The sequence below is a fragment of the Panthera leo genome, chromosome F2 (assembly GCF_018350215.1).
Source record: "Panthera leo isolate Ple1 chromosome F2, P.leo_Ple1_pat1.1, whole genome shotgun sequence".
NCBI classification, from domain to species: Eukaryota; Metazoa; Chordata; class Mammalia; order Carnivora; family Felidae; genus Panthera; species Panthera leo.
This window is the reverse complement of record NC_056695.1, coordinates 37077561-37099318: the sequence shown is the minus strand read 5'-3', so window position 1 is coordinate 37099318 and position 21758 is coordinate 37077561. Positions and strand designations below refer to the sequence as shown.

Below are 21758 nucleotides of genomic sequence, written 5' to 3'. Positions count from 1 at the left end.
AAAAAAAAGTTGTCTATGCTTCTCATAAGTTATTTTATTTAAAAATTTTAACAAGAAATAGGGCACCTGGGTGACTCAGCCGGTTAAGCATCTGACCTCGGCTCAGGTCATGATCTCATGGTTTTTGGGTTCCAGGCCTGCATAGGGTTCTGTGCTGACAGCTCAGAGCTTGGAGCCTACTTCAGATTCTGTGTCCGTCTCTCTCTGCCCCTACCCTGTTGATGGCCTCTCTTTGCTTCTCAAAAGTAAATAAACGTTAAAAAAATAAATAAATAATAAAAAATTTAAAAATAAACTATATAAATAATGCGTTATACTAGTTAAAAAATTATCAAGAAATGTAGTAAGACATTTCCAGATAGTGTATATGTTGCTCATTCTGATTGGCCTTGGTCTTTCAGACTGTGTTTTCCTTACATTCATTAATACTATAATGGAGAGCCTGGCATAGAACCAGTAGCAGAAGGAATGATGAGAGTTGAAAGATGTCTTCCACCAGAAGATTCATCATGGCTACCATGCTCTACCAACGTAATGAATGTATTTCTAGTGTTATATGGATGATATTTGAGTTCATTGGTTTATATTTCCAGGATTTCACAATGAATATATTCACAATGAATATAGTAATGCTTGCTATATTAAGATCCTTTCTTAAGAACCTTTTATAACATAGTTCCTCATGGATTATTATTTATGTCTTATCAACTCAGCCTTTAAGTTTTCTACTCTAGAAAACCCTACCCAGGAAATCTCTTTAAAATAATCTCATTTCTCCTGATTATGAACACTCATCAGCTTACTCATCCTCGTGACAGTGATTCATTCCTTTATCCAACAGATGATTGCCAAGTTCTCTAGATACTGAGAACAGAGCAGTGTCTAAGAGACAGATTAAGATCTTTGTTTCCACAGAGCTTACAGTATTGTTGGAGAAAGCAGATAATACAAAGCAAATAGTCATTTTCGGTTTAATCAGTACTATGAGGTTATATGTAAGATAGGGAGATTGGACAAAGATAGTCATGTGGTGGGTTGGGGATAGATGGCTTCTATCTTAGAGTGCTAATGAAAGACTTCTCAAAGCCTTTGAACTAAGACCTGAAAGCTGAGGGATAAGGGGGCCAGGAAACAATAAATGCAAATGCCCAGGAGAAGCAAAGGTTTGTCCTGTAAAATAGAAAGAAAGCCAGAGGGACTGGAGTGTAGTCGATGTGGCAGGAGATGAGCTTGAAGAAATTCTCAGGGCTGATCATATTGGGCACTGTGGGTCACGCTAAGGAATTTGGATTTTTACTTTGTTTGTAAGGAGAACCTCCCTTTGGAGGTTCTCGAATAGGAGAATGGAATGATGTGCTAAAAGATCATCTGGCTGCTGTATGTCTTGTCCCAGGTCAATCACTTACCCATCTGGCGATGACATCTACTATCTAGCACATAGGAAACACTGAACAACTAAGTACAAATTATCCGTTTTATGTTCAATATCTTCTCCAATAGAATCTCTCTTTTTTGACTATCCCTTTTTTTCCTGTTTCCCTGACTACAGGGAAATTTCCAATGCATGACAACTCAGCGAAAGCATTACTTACTCTTCCTGGGAGCCTTCCTATCTTTAGAATCTACATCTTGTTTACCCCTGCTCAGTCTTTGGCCCAGGGTCTTAGTTCCCTCATAGAATAAGACGCTTTAAGATGCTGTTCTCCCTCGGGACTCAGCAAGACATAGGCCCTTGCATTCCTTATTTTATAGCTGGGCGGAGAGCTGAATATTCTCCAGTAAATGTATATAGAAAATGAGTGGGACAAGTGAGGAATTCTTGATAATAACAGTTTCTGTAAGATGTACATTGGATTCACTTACTTTGGAGAGAAGAGCAGGGACCAGTGTGAATCATTCCACAGGGATCATGCTTAAACCAAAGGGAAGGTGCCCTTCCTTTGGGCCCACATAAAGGAGCCTGAAAACTGGGTGTGAAGAATGAGAGGCTTTGGCTGCCATCAGTTAGATGCTCTGCAAACATAGCAATTGGCATTTCTATTGTAAATATTTAGGGCAAGAAAAAGAAAGAAATTCAGATGGCACACATAATGAGGTACTTTTTTTTTTTCTGATTACTCCAGAAAAATCAAAGGCCACACAGGAACCAGATAGTAGAACTGGAAATCCCCTTGTACTTCTCATTTTGTTTAGTTGCTTATTACGAGTAAGGAAAAGGATGAGAAAAGAGCAGATAGGACTAAGTGCTGCCACTGAGGTTTTGTGCAACCACTAAATAACACAACCGAGAGAAAATGAAAATGGGAGCCAAATCCTGTCTTTCACTGGATGGAAGCAGAACTCAGCCATTAATAGCAAGGGGAGGCATGGTGAGGTGGAAAAGCCGTAGGGACTGGAGTCAGAAGATGTGAGTCCCCAGCTCTGCTGTTTACTGATATGACCTTGGATAAATCCGTTAGGTCACGTTGAATGAGCTGGTTTACTCAACTCATAATGATACTATCTTTAGCAACAATTTCGCAGGTTTGTTAACACAAATGAAACAAGATTAGCAAAACTGATTTGTTATTATCATTTCAATAAAAATAGGTGGGAACTGCTCCATCTTTACTACACCCCATCCCAAACTAGAAACATCTTCCCCAAATCTCCTTCCAGCACACCTATACTGTAATCTCTCCTCTCTTTACAATTGCTTTGTTGAGCAGTTTTCTGATGGCCCATCATGATGCTAGCCAGCTGTAGGGCTAAGGTGGCCAACCGAGGGATCTGATTTTAAGTACACTAGGTGAGCGGGTGTGTATTAGCATTGATTTTTCACAGCCTGTTTTGCTGTGTTCATCAGTTGGCTCTTCTCCCTTTGGATTCATGCACTCAGCACATTTCCACATTTGTACTTTGCTTTGCAATTATCCCTGACAAACAACTATTTGCAGTATGTGATGTTACTAAACAGTTTTCATGCAAACCCTGCTTTCCCACATCCCGGAAAAGATTGACTCTTTTTTAGAGTCTATTTAAAATGGGCTGCATTTATGCACTGACTGGTGAAAAAGACAAACATGACCAAACAGAATCTCTAGTTTAGCATTTGAAGTCCCTGAAATAGGTTGATGGTAAAAGCAAGACCAAGAGGTGATCAAAATGCTTGGCTGTTGTTCATTAGTGACATTAAACATAAGCAGTGATTGATTTCCCTTAGCTGAGCTTTGAAAACACAAATAACCTACAGCACATTTGATTTTCTTACCTGGATGCTGTAATGACTGATTGAGTTCAGTTCACTGACACAAGCAATGGCCACTGTAATAGGAATTAGTCCCTGAACATGGCTTTGGACCTTATTACCAAATGTCTGGGGGCAGGGAGGGAATAAGAAAAGAAAGTTATTAGTGAAAAGAAAACTCAATATTGGGAATCTGGTTTATTTTTAGCACTAACCTCAGGATACAGAAATTTGGAATGAAATGGACTCAATACTAATTAAGAGACTGATGATCCCTATGGTTTGTGTCGAGAAGTATCAATGAACTGTAAGTCAGTCAATTAAAATGTAAAAGATAAATAATACCTATATCACACATGTTTGCAACTATGTCTCTAGGTTGAGTTCCCCTCAACTAACTAACACTGAATTATAAGTTCATACTAGGCCAACACTACTCTCATGTGAAGCCTCCCAATATTTTTCTTCCTTCTTTTTTTCTTGATTTCATAGGAAATTAGAATATCTATTTATAAAAATGTGGCAGTTTGGGAATCAGATCTAGGGGTATATAATCTGGAGTTTTTCCAAAGGTGGAAATAAAAGGTTAGAAAAGAAAAATAGCTAAACAAGACTGTATATTAGGATATTGTGGACACAATCAATTCCTCACACAAGTCTTATCAACCAATCGCCTCATATGAATTTGTTATAAATGCAGTCTTAGTCTTTGGGCAGGAAAGTAGATGATTTAACTCAGGCCCTTTGAAAACCACACAGGTCACCAATACAGTAATGTAAACATGGCTGGAAAATTCATTTCAACTCTGGTGACTACCTTGGCTGTAAGCAGATTTGATGAGGAAATCCTATGCCTGTTTTTGTGGGTCCATTCTAAGTTTCCACAGGGAAACAGAACCACCCCTCCTGATGCTGCCTGGTATGCATAATGTGGTCCTTAGTGGATAATTGTGACATTAATGGGTGTCTCATCCTGATCTGGAGTTAGTGCAACAACAAGAATAGAAGACAGTGAACCTTTATTCCTGTGCCACACTTTGTGGTAAGACATGCATGTATTAGCTCATTTAATTCTCACAGTGCTCCCATGTTATTATTTTCCTCATTTTTTTCCAACAACCAATCTAACACAGAGAGGTACAAATTGCCCATATTTTCCTCTTATGAAAAAATTCTCAATGGAGGCAAGGAGCAGTGGATCATTTCAAACTTACCATAGCAACAGCTTCGGGAAAGAAGGCATATGTAAGATGACATTGTAAGCCACATTGGTCAGCAAATAAAGGACGGTCACAACGGGCATGGATACAGAAACGGACACTGGTAGAGTCCAAAGAAGAAAAAGAAAAGGACATTTTACTGTTTGAACATTTGAAAAGAACCCAAGAATATAAGCATTGCATCCAAATGGAAGATTTTCCTGTGGGCAAAGGTGATGACTCTCCTCACAGTTTAGAGCACTTTCTCCAAGACATCTTTTCTCTCACTTTCTCTTTAATTCATTAAGAAACTGTCATCCTGAAATAAATAATCTGGTATGATCTGTTTTAAAAACGTCAATTATATTCTCTTTCCTACAAGCATATTTATAGCTTCCCATCAGAGAAAATATCTTCCCTTAAACTTTTGCTAGGTGACAAAGGAAGATATGCTGAGGCATTAACAGTGTGGAAGAAAGATTTTGTCCCCCTCAGTCTAAACCCAGTGTCATGCCTGTGAATATGCTGCATAGGTGGCAAAAGGAAATTAAGGTTACAGATGGAATTAAGGGTGCCAGTCAGACTTGATGAGATCACCTTGTATCATTTGGAAGAGGGGCAGGAGAGGCTGAAATTTACAGAGAGGTTCTCCTTGTCCTTGTTGGCTTTGAACATGGAAGTGGACCATGAGCCAAGAAGTGTAGGCAGCCCTTAGAAGCTGGGAACAACTCTCAGAAGACAATGGCATAAAATGGGGACCTCAGACTTACAACTGCAAGGAACAGAATTCTGGCAATAACCTATATGAGCCAGGAAATGGATTCACTCCTAGAGTCTAAAAAGGAATGCAGCTTTGCCTACACCTAGATTTTAGCCTTGTGAGCTCTGTATCAGGGGTCTTACACACAAACATAATAAAATACACACATATATACCTACGTGAATAAAATAATAAAGTTCACTCTCTGCTATAGTGTGCTATGTCCAATACAGTGCTACATATATGAACGCAGTCATATCCTTTAAAAAGTATGTTGAGGGGCACCTCAGTGGCTCAGTCAGTTGAGCCTCCAACCTTGATTTTGGCTCAGGTCATGATCTCAGGGCTGTGAGATCAAGCCCTGCATCAGGCTCCATGCTTTGTACATTTTGGATAATTGCTCTGGTTTTGGTTTTCTGCTTTTATCCCGAGTCTGATCTCTTTAAAGGCAAGAATGCTTCTTTTTCATTTTTTTCCTCTCTAAGCATTCAAATATATGCTTGTTGAAAAATAATTTTGTGAAGGTTTTGACTTACTTTGAGGTATTGGAGCTTCTTTGGATGGCACTAATATGCATGGCTTACAAGTACATTAGTAGTAAATAAAACCAATGCTATTACCAGAAGGTTTTTAAAAAGTAGGTACTTTACAAAAATAGCAAGCTCATAAGAAAAGTTATATTCATCACACAATGATGTGAATGTTGACTTTAGACCTGTAAGTAGCAATTCTTAATGTTCATTGAATTTTTGGTACTGGCAGGACCTTAGGAATTTCACCTGAGAGCCACTCGTTTAATGGCTCTGAAAATTGCAAGCTGGTATATTTCAGTACTTTTCTCAAGTGGCTCTGTGCTGCTAGAGTTAAATTGGAATCTAAGTTTCCTGACTTGATATTAGAGTACCTTTTCCATAGTCTGTTATAGCATTTTAAAAATTTTCCTACATATCTAAGATTTTGAAGACTTGCACTCAAGATGGGATGTGGCTCCTCAAGGACAGGGATGTGCCTATTGATCTTTGATTAGCTAAAGCTTAGCACTATGCCCGGGCCAGAGTCAGCATTTGTCAAATGAGAGGTTTCATGAGTGTCTTCCCTGGGTAACCTTGGGAAATCACTTCGTCTTCCCAAGTCTCACTTCCTGATCCATAAAATGGGAACAAAACTCACCTTATTTACTCCTAGGTTGCTTTAAAATATAGATTTATGTTTTCTTATTAAGAAAATTATTATAGTTTTTCAAAATGGTAACTTTATTATGGCATACATATAATTACCATTTTGAAAAATACATACTTATATACATAGGAAAAGATATATACATTATTTTATTTGATATATTAATAAGTTAATATTTTAAAGATTTATATGTATCAATATAATCAATGAAATCAATGAATATAAATATTCATATATTTATATACCTGAATATAGCTAAATACAAACATATAAAAGTGCATTGTTAAATCTTTTACTGCAAATTTTTATATGAATGAACAAAAGGATAAAGGATTACAATCAGAACTTGGGTCTTTTTTTTCTTTTCTGTAAAATGACTAAGTTATTTTATGCCTGAAATAGTAAAAATTCCTTTTGATCCCACACAACTGTTAGCGCTTTTTGACATTCTCTCAAATCATGTTGTCAAAGATTCCTTACTTTAAAAAAATTATTTCTAAAAATATTGTTTCTAATAACCATTGTTGTTTGTTGCTGTGTATTTTGACAATGTTGCCTGTGAATATTTCCTATTCTTAAGTATTTATGACTTACATTTGGTCTTCTTAACAATATTTTTGATTTTGCCTATCCCAAATTCAGACCCTGTAGTCAAAATTAAAAAAAGAAAAACAAAACTATTAAGATGTCTTTTGTGAATAAACAATATTTGGATTTCCTAAAATGGCCATCAGGTAACACAGGTTGGCTTTGATGATTAAATGAGACAATTATGATGAAAAGCTATCGAGAACTGAAAAGCTAGATAAATTTACTTTTCTCAGGGCTGGAACATTTCATAGTGGCTACATGTGAAACTGCATAACGTAACCTGGAGCCTCCTCAACAGTCTAGCTTAGTCTCTGAGAACTATATTGTAGGTTAATTTCATGTAATACAGTAGTTTGTATTCGTTTAACTACTTCATAGGTGTTTTTTGTTTGTTTATTTAATTACATATGCCCAGCTTTTGGTCTTACCTTTAAAAACAAAATAGCCATTCATCGATATAATTAAGATGGACATCAAGATCTTCGCGTACATGAAGATATCCTTCACTCAGCTTTCCTACTTCACATTCATGCAGTTAGTAAATGCTATGGTTCCTGTAGAAAGAATGAGTGTAGTGAGTGAAATACAACGTGCTGCTCACATCTGAGGCATGGGCCCTCACAAGAATCAGGGTTCAGGAAGGACTCTCCACAGGATAAAAGTCCATTGTTTAAAAAAACAAAAATCCTACACTTTCCGTTTACACGGTAGTTTTCAAACTTTATCTACTTTTATTTTCCTATCTATCTACAACCCATGGTGAGAGTGGCTTGATGAGTTCGGAAAATGATCCTGAAGTAGAACTTGGTCGCAGCGCCTCCCTGCATCTCACCAGGCTTCTTTTCTGCATATGTGGGAAAAGTGGAGTTCACCTGTTGCACCCCTTAGGGAGGACATTCCCACAGAAGACCTCTCTTGTTTGCCTGTCCTCAGACCTTTGCTTGGCTCTTTTCTACAGATGGCATCGTCTACTGTACACGCCCTTGTGTTTGCCAAAATCCAGTGTTGCAAAGTCTATCTTGATAGTGACCTTCTTTAAGAAACTTCTCCTGACCCCCAGTGCAAATATGAGCTCCCTCACTTTTGAAATTTTACAGCACTTGTTTATACTTTTCTGATGGAATGTCATTTTTGCTTATGCTGTTTTTTATGTGTCTTATGCTCTCACTAGGATATATATGCTAATTGTGGAAGACCCTATTTCTATGTCCCCACAGTTTCTAATGTGTAGAAGGTTCATAACTGAATAGAAGGGAACAGAATTAAACTATCAGTCCAGGTTCATGAACTGTTAGTGGGTGATGAACCTGGAGTTACCAGTTATTTTTCATAACATTTGTAAAATCAATATGAAATAAATGAATGTAACTTTCAGGGAGATGAAGGCCCCAAGTTAAAAAATCTAGTATTATCAGAAATACAAATGACTATTTTCCACAAATAGACTAGTCGTCAGCTAAATTTGAAGTATTAGGTTGGCAGGGCTTTAAAATAGCCTACGAAGTCTCCCTGATTAGAATAAGATTTTATGAGTCTGAAGGGAAAAGTAATATACTTACATATGCAGGCAGTCACGATCCATTTCCCTTCCTCATAAGCGACTCACAATTTGTCCAAAGAGGTGTGATAACAAATTTCATAAATGTGATTGTCTTTATGGGCTGTCTATCCTATTGGCTCAATGAGTAAAGATGACGAAAGTCAGATGAAGACAGTAAATCCACAAAATGCTTCCAAGATGTATGCATAGCTTGTCCTTGACTACTGGGTGGCGCTTTCCATAATATGAAGCCCCAAACAGTGAAAAAAGTCTAGTAATAGCTCAAACATTCAGGAAAAGCCTAAGAACCTCTGTGGGTGATACAAGTGTGCCCGAGCCTCATATATCCCACTATGAGACAGATGCCAGTTAGTACAATATTATGCTTAATTTGGACTTTTTCTTCCTGGTCCTTGTCTTGCTTGCCTTCTGCTGGTTCTCCATTACTGAGTGTGACATGTTTACCACAGCACAAAGGAAAATGACCAGCCATTTTGTGCTGGAACATTCCTGTGGGTTGGTGAAAAGAAAAAAAAAAATGATGCTATTCATGAGATGACACAAGAGAATGACAAAAACAACTTTTGACTCAAACCATAATAACGTAAAGAATGGTTGAAGGATATCCAGGAGAAAGTTTTGAAATGGTGTCACTGAGGGAATACACTATGAGTCAATTTTCAGCATGATCCACCCATTTATTCATTTTGAAAAGCAGTTAAAGAACTCAGGAGGCATAGTTCTAGGAACACAAATAACAAAGCCTAGTCCTTGCCCTCAGGGCTCTCAGTCTGCTGCAAAAAGTCAGAACTCAATGAAAAAATCACTTGGGCTGCAATGAGCTCATGAAGGAAGCAGGAACTAACCTGTCTGGGATTTTATGAGAGTGTCCTTATGGTTGGGAATGATGACTCAGTGTCCATGGGGTGCATGAGAGGAAGAGTAAGTGGTATTCCAGGTAAAGTTCACAGCACACGCAAGGCAATGACAAAACAAAAATGCAAACAAAAAAGTAGTCTGGTGTAGCTGAAGTTTAGGGCATAGAGAGGGTGATGCTAGAAGCAGAGCCTGAAAAGCTACATAGCTGATAACTTAAATGGTTTCTTGCCATCAGGAGATTGGCCTCTCTCCTGTGGATGTTTGGGGGACCCTTGAAGATTAAACAGGTGTGACATGATACATTTCTATTTCAGAAAGGTGAAGTCTGGCATTGAATGACAGGGCATTTCTTTACAGTAATTTAAAAAAATGTATTAAATTCCAGCAGTTCAATTTTGAAATCAGGCCATTTCTATCCACTGTAGTCAAGGCATCATCTACTGAACAGTCTCTTAAATGGCTCTCCCTACTCTAGCCCCTCTCCAGTCATCTTTAGTAATCTTCAAACATATCAACCACAAGACATCATATCATTTCTCTGCTTGAATTTATCTAGTGGCTTCCATTACACATATCATGACACCCAAACTCTTCCCCAAAGTCCTGTGTGATTCTGGCCTCTGCCTACTATTTTGGCTTCAGCTCACAGCTCCCTTGTCCTCAGTCACCACCTCCAATAACACTGGCCTCACTCACTCTCATCTTCACCTGGCAGACTCCTCCTCTTCCCTAGGGGAAATCTCTCAGAGCTCTCCGTTTTCTACCACAACAAACTCCCTAGGAATGAGAAGTGGGAGTGAGAAGTGGGACGTTTTTCAAGAAGAAACAGTTGCTGGGTTACTATTTTGAAGATTATAGCTTGAAATTTTTCTAGATTTTATTTTGTGTCTACGTCGTAGCAACTTCTACTTTTAAAGATATTCCCACTCAAATCTCTCTAGGGGTATTACTTATACCTATTTTAAGGTTGTCTTCTCGTTAGTCTTTGGTTTTTATTTTCTTCAGATGTTGAATTTGGGGATTCTTTATACAGCTGGTCTACTTAAATCATGAGATTTTGGTGGGCACAGTGCCTTGCACCTAGATTTCATAAGCAGAGCCTGAACAATACCATATTGTTTCTATGTAAGGACAGGAGACAAGTTCCTTTTTAATATTTAATGTACTTATCCCCCAAACACCCAACAAAAGTATGCTTACATTGAAACACACATTTTAGATGAAAAAATATGCTCTAAAAACTGACCTGGAAATAGATATTATTTTGGTTAAACGTGTAGATTACATAGTCTTTTATGATAATATGTAACACTTTAAGAATATTTCCATTATATTCATTAGTGAGTAGGTGCATAGTTGTACCTAAATAGTGATGATTAGTTGAGCTCTGTCAAGTTAAGGGAGGAAGCCTGTGGCATTCTGCAGACTCTTCCTTGGCCCAGTACCATTCAACATTTTAATTAGTAACTTGGAGGAAATTACAAACAGCAACTTTGTCAAATTTGTGGATGACAAGCTGGGAGATTCCAGATTTAGGAACCAAAACTATACTGAGTGGGTGGAACTAGGAATGAATTTAGAAAAATGAAGAGGGATAAAGGCATAGCCTTATATATGGGCCCCAAACCCAACTCAACTTTGAGTACAGAAAAGAAGGTGGCAAAACAGCATAGTTACAAAAGACAGAGGATTTTTAGCTCATAGTTAAATATCAAATCAGCATCATGTGAGTGTTAAAAAATGGGCTTTTAATACATTAATTACAAGGGAGGAGATATCCCAACTGTGCTGGTAAGACCTAAATGGATTAGAAGTAACAGATGCAGTTGTGGGTACCATATGTTAAAAGAAATACAGATCATAGCTCTTAAATAGCCATTGAAGGAAGGGATTATTTTAAAGTACAAAAAAAGCCATCAGGAACAGAAGTTACCTGGAAATATATAAAGAGTTGCCATATGGGTAAGGGAATAGATGTACTCTATATACTATCCCAATGTTTGGAACCATGACCAATAGATATAAACAATAGGGAAATAGATTTTTAAATCACTGTAGGAAAGAAGTGACCTGTCTGGAGATGAAGCATATTGCCTGAATAGGTAAATGTTTCCCCCCCTCATCAATACAAGTTTCTGATCATGAGATACTTATCTATCTAAAGTATTTGAGGAATTTGAGGCATAACCTTGCATAATTGTTCCTTTCAACCTAGACATTCATTAATCCTAGGACATCAAATTTTAAAAGATTAAGAGTGAAATTGGTAACAAGATTAAAGGCAGCATAATTTTCCAGGAAAAGGGTGAGAAGGGACAGATCAAAGAATTTTGTTTCTAAAAGAAATCTGGGTGTGTGACTTTGAAAAAACAAAAAAAAAAAAAGTCCAGGGAAGGGGAGGAAAAGCAGGAGGTTGTTTGGGAACTGGGCTTGAGAGATGAGAGTATAGAGAAAAAACACATTTCTGAAACCAGTGAGAGGTTTTGAGGATGGCTACACACGCAAGATTACTGATTCTCCTGTTCTCCCAATTGGTCATAGTTTTTCATCATAAATTAGGAAATTGAGTTGGGGTGGGGGAGGGTGAACAGAGGATTACCGACAGAAGGGAGATAAAAACCAGCTGCCACTGCTGGGTACCTCCGCTGCCACTCCCCGGTCTTTTCACCGTGATGCCAGTTTCTCTAGTGTAACTTTCAACGCATCCAGTCTTGCTTCTTGTCTTTCCCCACATCAGCTCTGCTCTTCTGCTGTCGTAATTCAAGTGTCTGATCCCTTCTAAAGTACTTCTTTAAAGAGCTGAGTGATAGATTCAATCAACTGATCTGATTATCATATTTAAGCAATCTTTCCAACATGCAAAACATGTCTAATATTGTTTTGGGAATTCAAGTGGATGTAAAAAAAACCAAAAGTTAAATTTCCTAATCACACCTCAGTTCTGAGACTATACCTCCTGAAGACAAGTGTGGCAGACACAAGGAAAACTGATCTGTGAACTAAAGGGGAATTATTTTATGCATAGTTCTATTTTGTTTCCTAAAAACAAAGGGTCTTGAACTTTAGCACACACATAATGGTCTGGATGGTTTATTGACATAGATTTCTGAACCTTACTACCTGAGATTAGTCCAGGTCTGAGATAAGGGCCGTGAATTTGCCTTTCTCACAAGTTCCAGGTGATGTGAATGCAGCTGTTCTGTGGACTACATTTGTGGGTAAGACTGTTTTAAAACAGATGAACATAAGGGAAACAAAAATAATATAAAAACAGGGAAGGGGACAAAACAGAAGAGACTCATAAACGTGGAGAATAAACTGAGGGTTGCTGGAGGGGCTGTGGGAGGGGGGACGGGCTAAATGGGTAAGGGGCATTAAGGAATCTACTCCTGAAATCATTGTTGCACTATATGCTAATTTGGATGTAAACTTTAAAAAATAAAAAAATTAAATTAAAAAAAAGTACAAAGGAATGTCTCTCTCAAAAATAAACAAACATTAAAAAAAAAACAAAAACCAAAGTACAAAAAAAAAATACACTGCAAGGAATGCCACTTTCAGATTATCTAGTACTATCTAGTTAAAAAAGAGATAATTATAGATTATTAGGGCCCTTCCTTAAGTGACTGAATCTTACTATCATCCTTCTACTACACTTCAATGATAGCTGGTACACTCACATTCTACCTATAATTCAGTATTTTGGATTGTCTTGATTATAAAATGAAACTTTATATATTATACATACACAATTAGTACCACTTGTGATATGTGGATCATTTTCAAATAAAATACAATTTTTAAAAAAACTGTAAAATTCTTGCTAAATACTGTTTCTGAAGTTCTGAGCCTGAAGCCTATTCTTTTTCTTAACAAGGTGGATTAAGACATGACAGCACAACTGTGACATTGTCCTTTACTTAATTAGAAGGCTCAAGGAAGAACTGAAAGAACTTCTGTACCATATGACTCAAATGTTATTTGGTGCTGTATCTATGTACTACCTAAAACAATCTCATTTGCTCAACTTATTTCCCAAATTAAATCCTTATCCTAACATTTAAAAATAGGAGGTAGAATAGATAACTCATATACTTAATTGGTTTCCATCTTTCCCTAGTAATTTCCGTATTTCTCAGAGATGCAGTAATGAGGCACCACCAGTTAGTGTCAAGCTCCAAATGGAGATTACAACACTCATTGTATAATCTTAATAAAATATTTAATTGCCCCAATACCTTCTGGTCATTTAAAAAAGATGTTAACAGGGAAAGAGAGGGAGGAAGGGAGGGGCAGAGAGAGAGAGGGGGGGACGGACAGAGGATCTGAAGTGGGCTCATTGATGGCACATAGCCCTATGAGGACCTTCTGATCATTTTGACTCTTATTCTTTTTTATAATACTGTGGGTCTGATACCTCTTGAAAGTCTGTACTTTTGAATTTATCCTGCATCACACTTTTTGCTGACGTTGGTAATAAACATTTTCAGAAGAGAGATTATTCCTTGTAAGTTTTCATTTAGTGACATAAGCTGTTAAACATAAAAATAACTCATGCTCTATCTTTATTGTTTTGGCTAAATCTGGTGAACAGATTAATAAGATAAAGATGCAGCCTTGATATTATGCAGCAATTAAAAAGGATGAGTTAGATTTATGTATGATCTGGAAGGCTACACATGAGGTACTATTAAGTGCAAAAATTAGTGCCGTATAATGTATTAAAATGATAATACTAATGAAAGACCCTTTCCCAAATGAGCATATACTTTACATAGGAGTAGGAAGAAGGGTAAAGAAGGATACACATTATGTTAACTTTGGTTACCTTGGTTGCTGGTTGTGGTTAGAAATGAGGGTGGCAACATGTTGAAAGATACATTTTTTCTTCATATATTTTGTATTTTACCTTCGAAATATTTTTTTAAAGAGATTCCAATGAATAAGATTTAAAAATGTAATCTGGATAATAAAGTTTAATGAACAACTTTTTTGGAGAGGATTTGAACCTGGGACTACGCATGAGAAATGCTGCACTATCTCTAATTTAAAGGTTACATTTCAAAAAGCCAAACTGTATCTGAGACAAGTAATAAATAATCCAAAAGAAAGTGAATATGAAAATGGCTTCCATGAGAAATGCATGATACCGTAAGACATTGTTATGTACAAGAATGACATTATATTTGAAAACTAATTTCAATTAACCAAAGAGACAAACTGAACTATCTAGCAAAATGCAAACTTTCTACTATATTAATTAAAAAAAACCAAAAAACTGTAATGTCACAGGAGAAGACTAATATTTACCTGAGGAAGAAACTCCATTAAAGCTTCTAATACTCATGTGGATTTTGTAAAAACAATATGATAAAGGCAACAGAAATATAAAATACTCTCATAGAATAACTCTTCTTCTTGAAAGAGAGTCACTTACAAGCTTTTATTTTGACATAAATTTAAAGATTGTGATAGAGAAACCACAAGTATTTCCGGGTAAGGCTGAAGACCCATTTGCTTGTTATCTTTCAACTTTTGTACTATAACTCTGGCAAATTCTTCTCCTTGAATGTCAGTGGTGTCCAGTAACTGTCTGACCCTTGAGGTTCTTGTAGGTTTGGTACTAATGAGTTCATAGTCCTCCTTCATGATCAAGTCCCTGGACAGAAGAGCATCCAGCGACTGGTTAAGGCAGGCTTCTGTCATCTGGCTCACAATGTCTTCCCTTTTGCTCTGGATCCACTGTTGGGCTACGCCAGGCTGTAATCGCTCTGTAGGAGAGCAAGGGATGACAAATGAGTTGAGGACAGATAGACAGCTATGAAAAAAATTGGATGAAAAAAGAAACAGTAAGGAATAAAACCCAATTTTACTGTGATTAGGCTAATATGAAATACAAGTACTTTGGGGGATGCTGTTAATTTTCAGGAAACATACAGATATTTGGGTTCTCTCTTCTTTTCCCTTCAGTTCCCTTCCCAGAAAAAGCCTTTTTATATGCTATAGATCCATAGGAGCAAGCCCCACTCTGTTGCAGATATCTATATTTCTATAACTATCTATATATTTAATATAAAAGATACCTGCATATTTTTAAAAAAACAAAAATAACTCTACCTTTAGTAACATATTAAGTCACACCTCCTCCTGGCAGTCCCTCACTAGATAGGTGTTCATGGAATACCATGTGGGCCTATTATTACATGTCGGCACTCACAGCTTCCAGGATTGGAAGTGCTTTCTTTCTTAAGAAGGTACATATTTATCATGTTGAAGAAATAAAGACAAAACTTCCTGTATGGCAAATCTACTGAACATATAGCTGTGAAGTAAACGGCATCATTTACAAAGTGTTGTATACTTACCTGAATTTCCCTCAGCTGAGAGTGGATTTATTACCGCTAAAGAGCATGGGGCGGTCCTGTGATCACAACAGGTCACCTTTTGAGCTACAGAAATGTGACTATCACAACTGTGATTTACTGGATAGTGATACAGCGTAGAGAAGTCTTGAGTTTTTCCTACAAAACACAGTATCTTCGTTAGGGGCGGAATAGTCCTTAGCTATTCTTATTAGCTAAAATATCAACATCTGGATCATACGGAGTATAGTATTCAATGTCTTTACATTTTCATTGGAATTAAAGCTGGTTCATAAATCTAATCCACAAGTAAATACATTTTAGAACAAAAAGGGTTTATGAAAGTTTTTTACCATACTTTTGTGTTTATGTAAATTATAAATTATGGAATTTTACTTCTTCACATAATCCCACATTTCTTCTTCTGTGTCTTCTTTCTCCTTCAGCACGTTAAATGTGTCCTCTAAATCTATTTATGATGTGTGTTTTTCTACACCCTTCTCTGGTGATCCTGTTCAATCTCAGGGCCTCAACTGTCACCTCTCTTCCCAAATCTATGTAATTAAATTTTCTGTCTTCATTGAGCCTTAAATTTTCAACAGCCCACTGGACATCACCCTCATGTGTGCTGCTAAGCACCTCAAATTAAAAACAAAACACTAAAAAATTACACATCTAACTCTAAAATCCGTTTCAACTATTTCTGTTAATAGCACCAATGTTCTCCCAGTCACCAGGCTTGATAACTTGTTCAGTTCTTTTGTCTTCCTTCCTACAAGTGGAGATCTATAAATTCTTTCTTCCCACAAGTGAAGAGCTATAAAGCCCCTCAGTGTGCTCTCCATAACATCCCTTTCACTATTTCTTCCTTCTTCCACTCTGAGGTCTCATAATCTCTCGTGTACTGCAGTAACAGGCCAAAAGTCTAACTGATTGGTTTCCCCACTTCCATTCTCCTTTTCCTTCCAAAATATTCCACATATTCTAGACAGGATGAGTCTTCCTAGAGCAAAAAGTTTTTTTATCAAGTCACACCCTTGCTCAAAAATTTGCAATAGTTGCTTCCCACCCAAGAGAAAAAGCCCAAATAGTTTAGCCTAGTGTTAGAAATTGTGATGGTATGACTCTACCCTACTGATCTTTTATCTTTATTAATTCATATCCTCTTCACCAGCTAAACCCAACTACTCACTGTTCTTTGTGTTTTCTTGCTTCTGTGCCTCTATGTTGTTCCTTTTGCCTGGAAGGCCCATCTTTATAACTATAGGTCCAACCTTCAGTCAGAAACAATTTCTTCATGATGACAACATGGTGTAGTGGAGTGACATGAAAATATTTATCAAAAGACCTGGCTTCGAGTCTTGGGTTTGCCAGCTACTAACTATGTGATCCAGGAAGTCTTGATCTTAAAAATCTGTAAAATGAGGAATATCTCCCTCACAAGGTTGTTGTGAAATACTTTGTAAAAACTGTTACTTTTCCAGTGTATTACCACAGCTCTACATCCAAATCACTTTCTATCTCTTTACTATGGTTATTTAGAAATATTACTCTTCCCTTAGAAGATATGTTTTTTAGAGTCTAACACAATGCCTTCAATATTTTAATGTATTTGTAGAACATCCCAGTACTATTTTCATATCTTTAGATTCTGACACTTAAAAAAAAATGAGTCACGACTGCAAATGAAAGACATGTTCCATATAAACCATGACTGCTTACCAATGATACGATCTTAAAAAAAAAAAAAAAAAAAAAAAAGGAAACTTTGCCAGCAATACTGATTGAAAAGCTTACATACTAGGTAAAAAATCACTGTCTTGAGACGCTGACAGGGACTTTGAGGCTCCAGTAGAACCACTAGTTTTATGGAGCTGAGAGGATCCACACGATTCCTAAAGTAAACAGAGGATAAATGATTTAGATTAATAGAAAATCATTTTAAAAGTTATACGGTTTTAATTTCTAAACAGTTGTTGCTTTTGGTTTACTATAAAAAAGAACAAAACTATTACAATTTATACCTTACAAAATTAAAGAAACACATATATAAAATAAGCTTTACATATTCTTAGGAGAAATTATTAACTTGAAATATGAATGAATGCTACTGAAGAAATCTTTCCATTTAGATGGTCATGCAAATGGCATTTTCCTTCCAGTAATCACCGTAGGAGGTAAGGATAAGGGTGTACATTGGATAGTTTACATTTGGATAAATATAATGGTAAAACTATAATCAATGATTTGTCTATATACCACACAGGAATACTGCTCATTGTATGAAACAATGACAGGATGAAAGTTAATGGCAAACAGAAAAGCAAGGACTATGTATGATTCAATGAGATGAACATGGCATGAGAATTAGGAGCACTGGATTTCAAACCGGAGATTGCCATGGGCTACCTAATAAATCCTAAACTCTCCCTAGCTTTAGCTTCCCACATATTAAGGAAGGAATTAAGACTGATGACTTGTTTTTTAATTTAAATTTTTTTTAAAGGTTTATTTTTGAGAGAGAGAGAGATAAGAGTGTGAGCATGGGAGGGGCAGAGGGAAAGGGAGATACAGAATGTGAAGCAGGCTCCAGGCTCTGAGCTGTCAGCACAGAGCCCAACGCAGGGCTCGAACCCATGAACCGTGAGATCATGACCTGAGCCAAAGTCAGAGGCTTAACCGAATGAGCCACCCAGGCACCCCAAGACTTAATGATTTTTCATATTCTTCTCAAATTTTGAGTTTATCGACATAATTTTACCTCTTGTGGCTCATGAGTTACAGGTATGTTCAGAGATGACACCATTTCCTTCTTGTCGCATAAGTGAATAGTGCTCAAAGTACTCTGTAACTGGAATGAATGCATACATGTACTTTAGTTGGAAGTGATTAGGAAGCTTTATGAATAAAATACAATCTACTTAACATAATTTATGTTTATACAAAACAAATGGAAAGTAAAGTTACATCATTTGAGGATATATGATCTAAATGTAGAGACAGTGTAGTATAGGAGCAATAACTTTATAGAGAAACAAACTGAATCCTGCCTTATATTAATTGGTTACCTTGAGCACATTTATCTTTAAAGATTGACTAATACCTACATGCAGGATCGTTTTAGAGATTAAGTGAGGTAATGAATATAAAGTGATACAAACTAGGTACTTAATAAATTTCAATTTATGTATGTGTATGTATCTATCCATAATTCTTAAGCATTTACTATATTTTAAGCACTGTGCTTGTAAGTACAGTATTATTTTACAGATAAGAAACTGAGGGCTGGAGTAAGTAAAGGATGCAGAGGGTACTAATGGAATGATGGGGCTACGTAGCCAATCAGGTCTGGTTTAGAATCTCAGGATACCTAACCATTGGATTTTAGGTGTGAGACTTAATCTCAGTTTACTTATCTGCAAACTGGAGATAAGAATACCTATTTTTCAGGAATACTGTAAGGAGGATTATAAACAAAAAAGCCCTAAGATTACTTAGTTAGCCTTCAATAAATGCTACTAGCTATTAAGCAGATGGGTTACATACATGCTATACCTCTCTATTAAACTCATTTAGTGATTTATTCCCATCGCTATAAAGCAATCTTGGATTAACTGCCATCACTAGTGAGTGATTTAAAAAACAAACCTATCAGTATGCTTTTTTTTCTCCAAACCAACATAATGCCAACTGCTCCCAGCCCTCCATTATTCATACTTATTACGGTCTTCTCCATTACCAGGTAAGGAATTTTAGAAGAAAAGCAACTATTCATCTGTATATATAATCTACCTACCATAGCACTTTGCACAAAGTAGTCCAATGAACATTTGTTAAATACATTTTTACGTGAACCTTTAGAGTTATTCTTTGGGTCTGTCTCTGTTATACAAGGCTTTTCTGTGATTTTAAACTTACTGAAACATTTTTGATAATGCAATATCCTTGAATTAGTAACATTATTTTTCATAACTAACCAGTTATGATAATTCAAGTTATTTATGAACTAGTAAATCAATCCCTAGAAGGAAATGAAATGGAATATTAAGGAGAAACTCCTTTTGGTTCGGTTGTTATTATTTAATTTATAAGAAAGGCTATCTGTGAAAACATAAATTACGGGACCTGGTTCAAAGAAATGAAAAAAATGAAGGAACCTCAAACGAGTCACCTTAACTGGTGGTCTTTGTTTTCAGAAGTTTCTTGATGAAAAATCTTATTAAATTTGTATTCTATTGTTGGCCCTGCCATTAACCAGCTGCGTAGGGTATTATGTAACTTTTCTATACCTCAGTTACCTCATCCATCAAATAGAAATGATATTCTTTCCCTACTAGTTTCACAGAATTGATACAGAATTTCTTTTTAAAAAAATTTTGAGTGAAAACAACATAGCTATTTAAAAACACCAAAGAAAGTAATGCTGTTTTAGTAATTTAGCAATGCTATCATCAAAGGGTATACAGGTATTTGAAAATATGTACTTTAAACTATTTTATTTAAAAAAACAAAATTTCTTCTAAAATTTAAGGTTTATTTAATTTTTAAAAATTTATTTATTTAGAGAAAGAGACAGTGTGAGTGGGGGCGGGGGAGAGAGGGAGAGAGAGAGGGAGAGAGAGAGAGAGGGAGAGAGAGAGGGAGAGAGAGAGGGAGAGAGAGAGGGAGAGAGAGAGGGAGAGAGAGAGGGAGAGAGAGAGGGAGAGAGAGAGGGAGAGAGAGAGGGAGAGAGAGAGGGAGAGAGAGAGGGAGAGAGAGAGGGAGAGAGAGAGAGGGAGAGAGAGAGGGAGAGAGAGAGGGAGAGAGAGAGGGAGAGAGAGAGGGAGAGAGAGAGGGAGAGAGAGAGGGAGAGAGAGAATATGAATGAATATATCCCAAGCAGGCTCCACGCTACCATGCAGAGTTGGACGTAGGGCTCAAACTCACAAACAGAGATCCAGACCTGAGCTGAAACCAAGAGTTGGACACTTAACTGACTGAGCCACATCCCAAAATTAACCATTTTGAATATAGGTCATAGTATTTAAGTAGTTTGGGGACAAGAAAAAAAAAAAAACTGATACGGTTCTCTTCCACTTTACAACCAAGAGAACCAATTCCTCTATTCACCTTTGCTTGGCAGAAGAAGAAAAAGCTGGAAGGAGACAAAGAGAACTGAAAAGATAAAGCAAAAATAAGCATTACAGAAGTCTGTAGCTACTAAGAAGTGGAGACACTGGAATGTGCTAAAAAAGATTGTACCTACTGAGAAGTAGGAAGGTCAGTGAAAAGCTATCAAAAGAATTAAAACACAGTTCTTTAGTGCCTTAAAAAGAGGCACTAATACTGCTATCTTCAATTTTCAGTTTGGTTAAAGGTAGTCGTTTTCTTCACACATTTCCCTTTTAAATCAAGGTTATGTCAAAGATACAGCAAATTGCAAGAAGCAATCAAGGTCATGTAGTGATACATAAATTGTAGACTATGCTTGTTCACAACTTAAGACTTTGGTTAATAGCTGATTATTTTTATTATTATATCTCAAATGCAATTTAATGAAACTCAGCACTTGCTGAGCTCATCTATGCTTACTTTGTCCCTAAAGTACTGTATGGTTACTTTTTAATACATTTTGATAAATTTTAAAAAATGTTTATTTATTTTTGAGAGAGAGAGAGAGAGAGAGAGAGACAGAGAATCTTAAGCAGGCTCCACGCATTAGCACAGAGCCCAATGTGGGGCTCGAACCCATGAGCCATGAGATCATGACCTGAGATGAAATCAAGAGTTGGATACTCAACCAACTCTTGGAGCCACCCAGACATCCCTCAAATCTATAATATTAAGAAAACGTTTCAGTAATAGGGCTCTTCAATTGTTCTGATCTACAAAAGCCAGAATGAGTCAATAAGACAATTGTTCTAAGTAATTCTTAGCAACGGTTACTTTGATTTATGTAACATGGAGTGTTTGAGTGGGAAAACAAACCAAAACAAAGCAATAAAAAATACACATTTTAGTCTCAATTAATACAATTCTATAG

General features: G+C 36.7%; 1 protein-coding gene and 1 long non-coding RNA gene across 2 annotated transcripts in view; both read right to left on the bottom strand.

Annotated features, from left to right (window-relative positions):
• Positions 1-374: 374 nt before the first annotated feature.
• On the bottom strand, positions 375-10224 carry LOC122211172. Its single transcript, XR_006198537.1, has 5 exons — positions 8515-10224; positions 7384-7509; positions 4441-4546; positions 3251-3355; positions 375-2037 (listed from the first exon to the last, which is right to left on the bottom strand). It is a non-coding gene; the product is annotated as an uncharacterized LOC122211172 (long non-coding RNA).
• Positions 10225-14330: 4106 nt separating this feature from the next.
• RIPK2 (receptor interacting serine/threonine kinase 2) overlaps positions 14331-21758 on the bottom strand; it is a 29312-nt gene continuing 21884 nt past the window's right edge. The window contains exons 8-11 of the mRNA XM_042924311.1: positions 18498-18587; positions 17538-17631; positions 15740-15895; positions 14331-15145 (exon numbers count right to left, since the gene is read on the bottom strand). Coding sequence (XP_042780245.1) covers positions 14808-15145; positions 15740-15895; positions 17538-17631; positions 18498-18587 — 678 coding nt within the window. The 3' untranslated portion in view covers positions 14331-14807. The remainder of the gene's footprint in view (positions 15146-15739; positions 15896-17537; positions 17632-18497; positions 18588-21758) is intronic.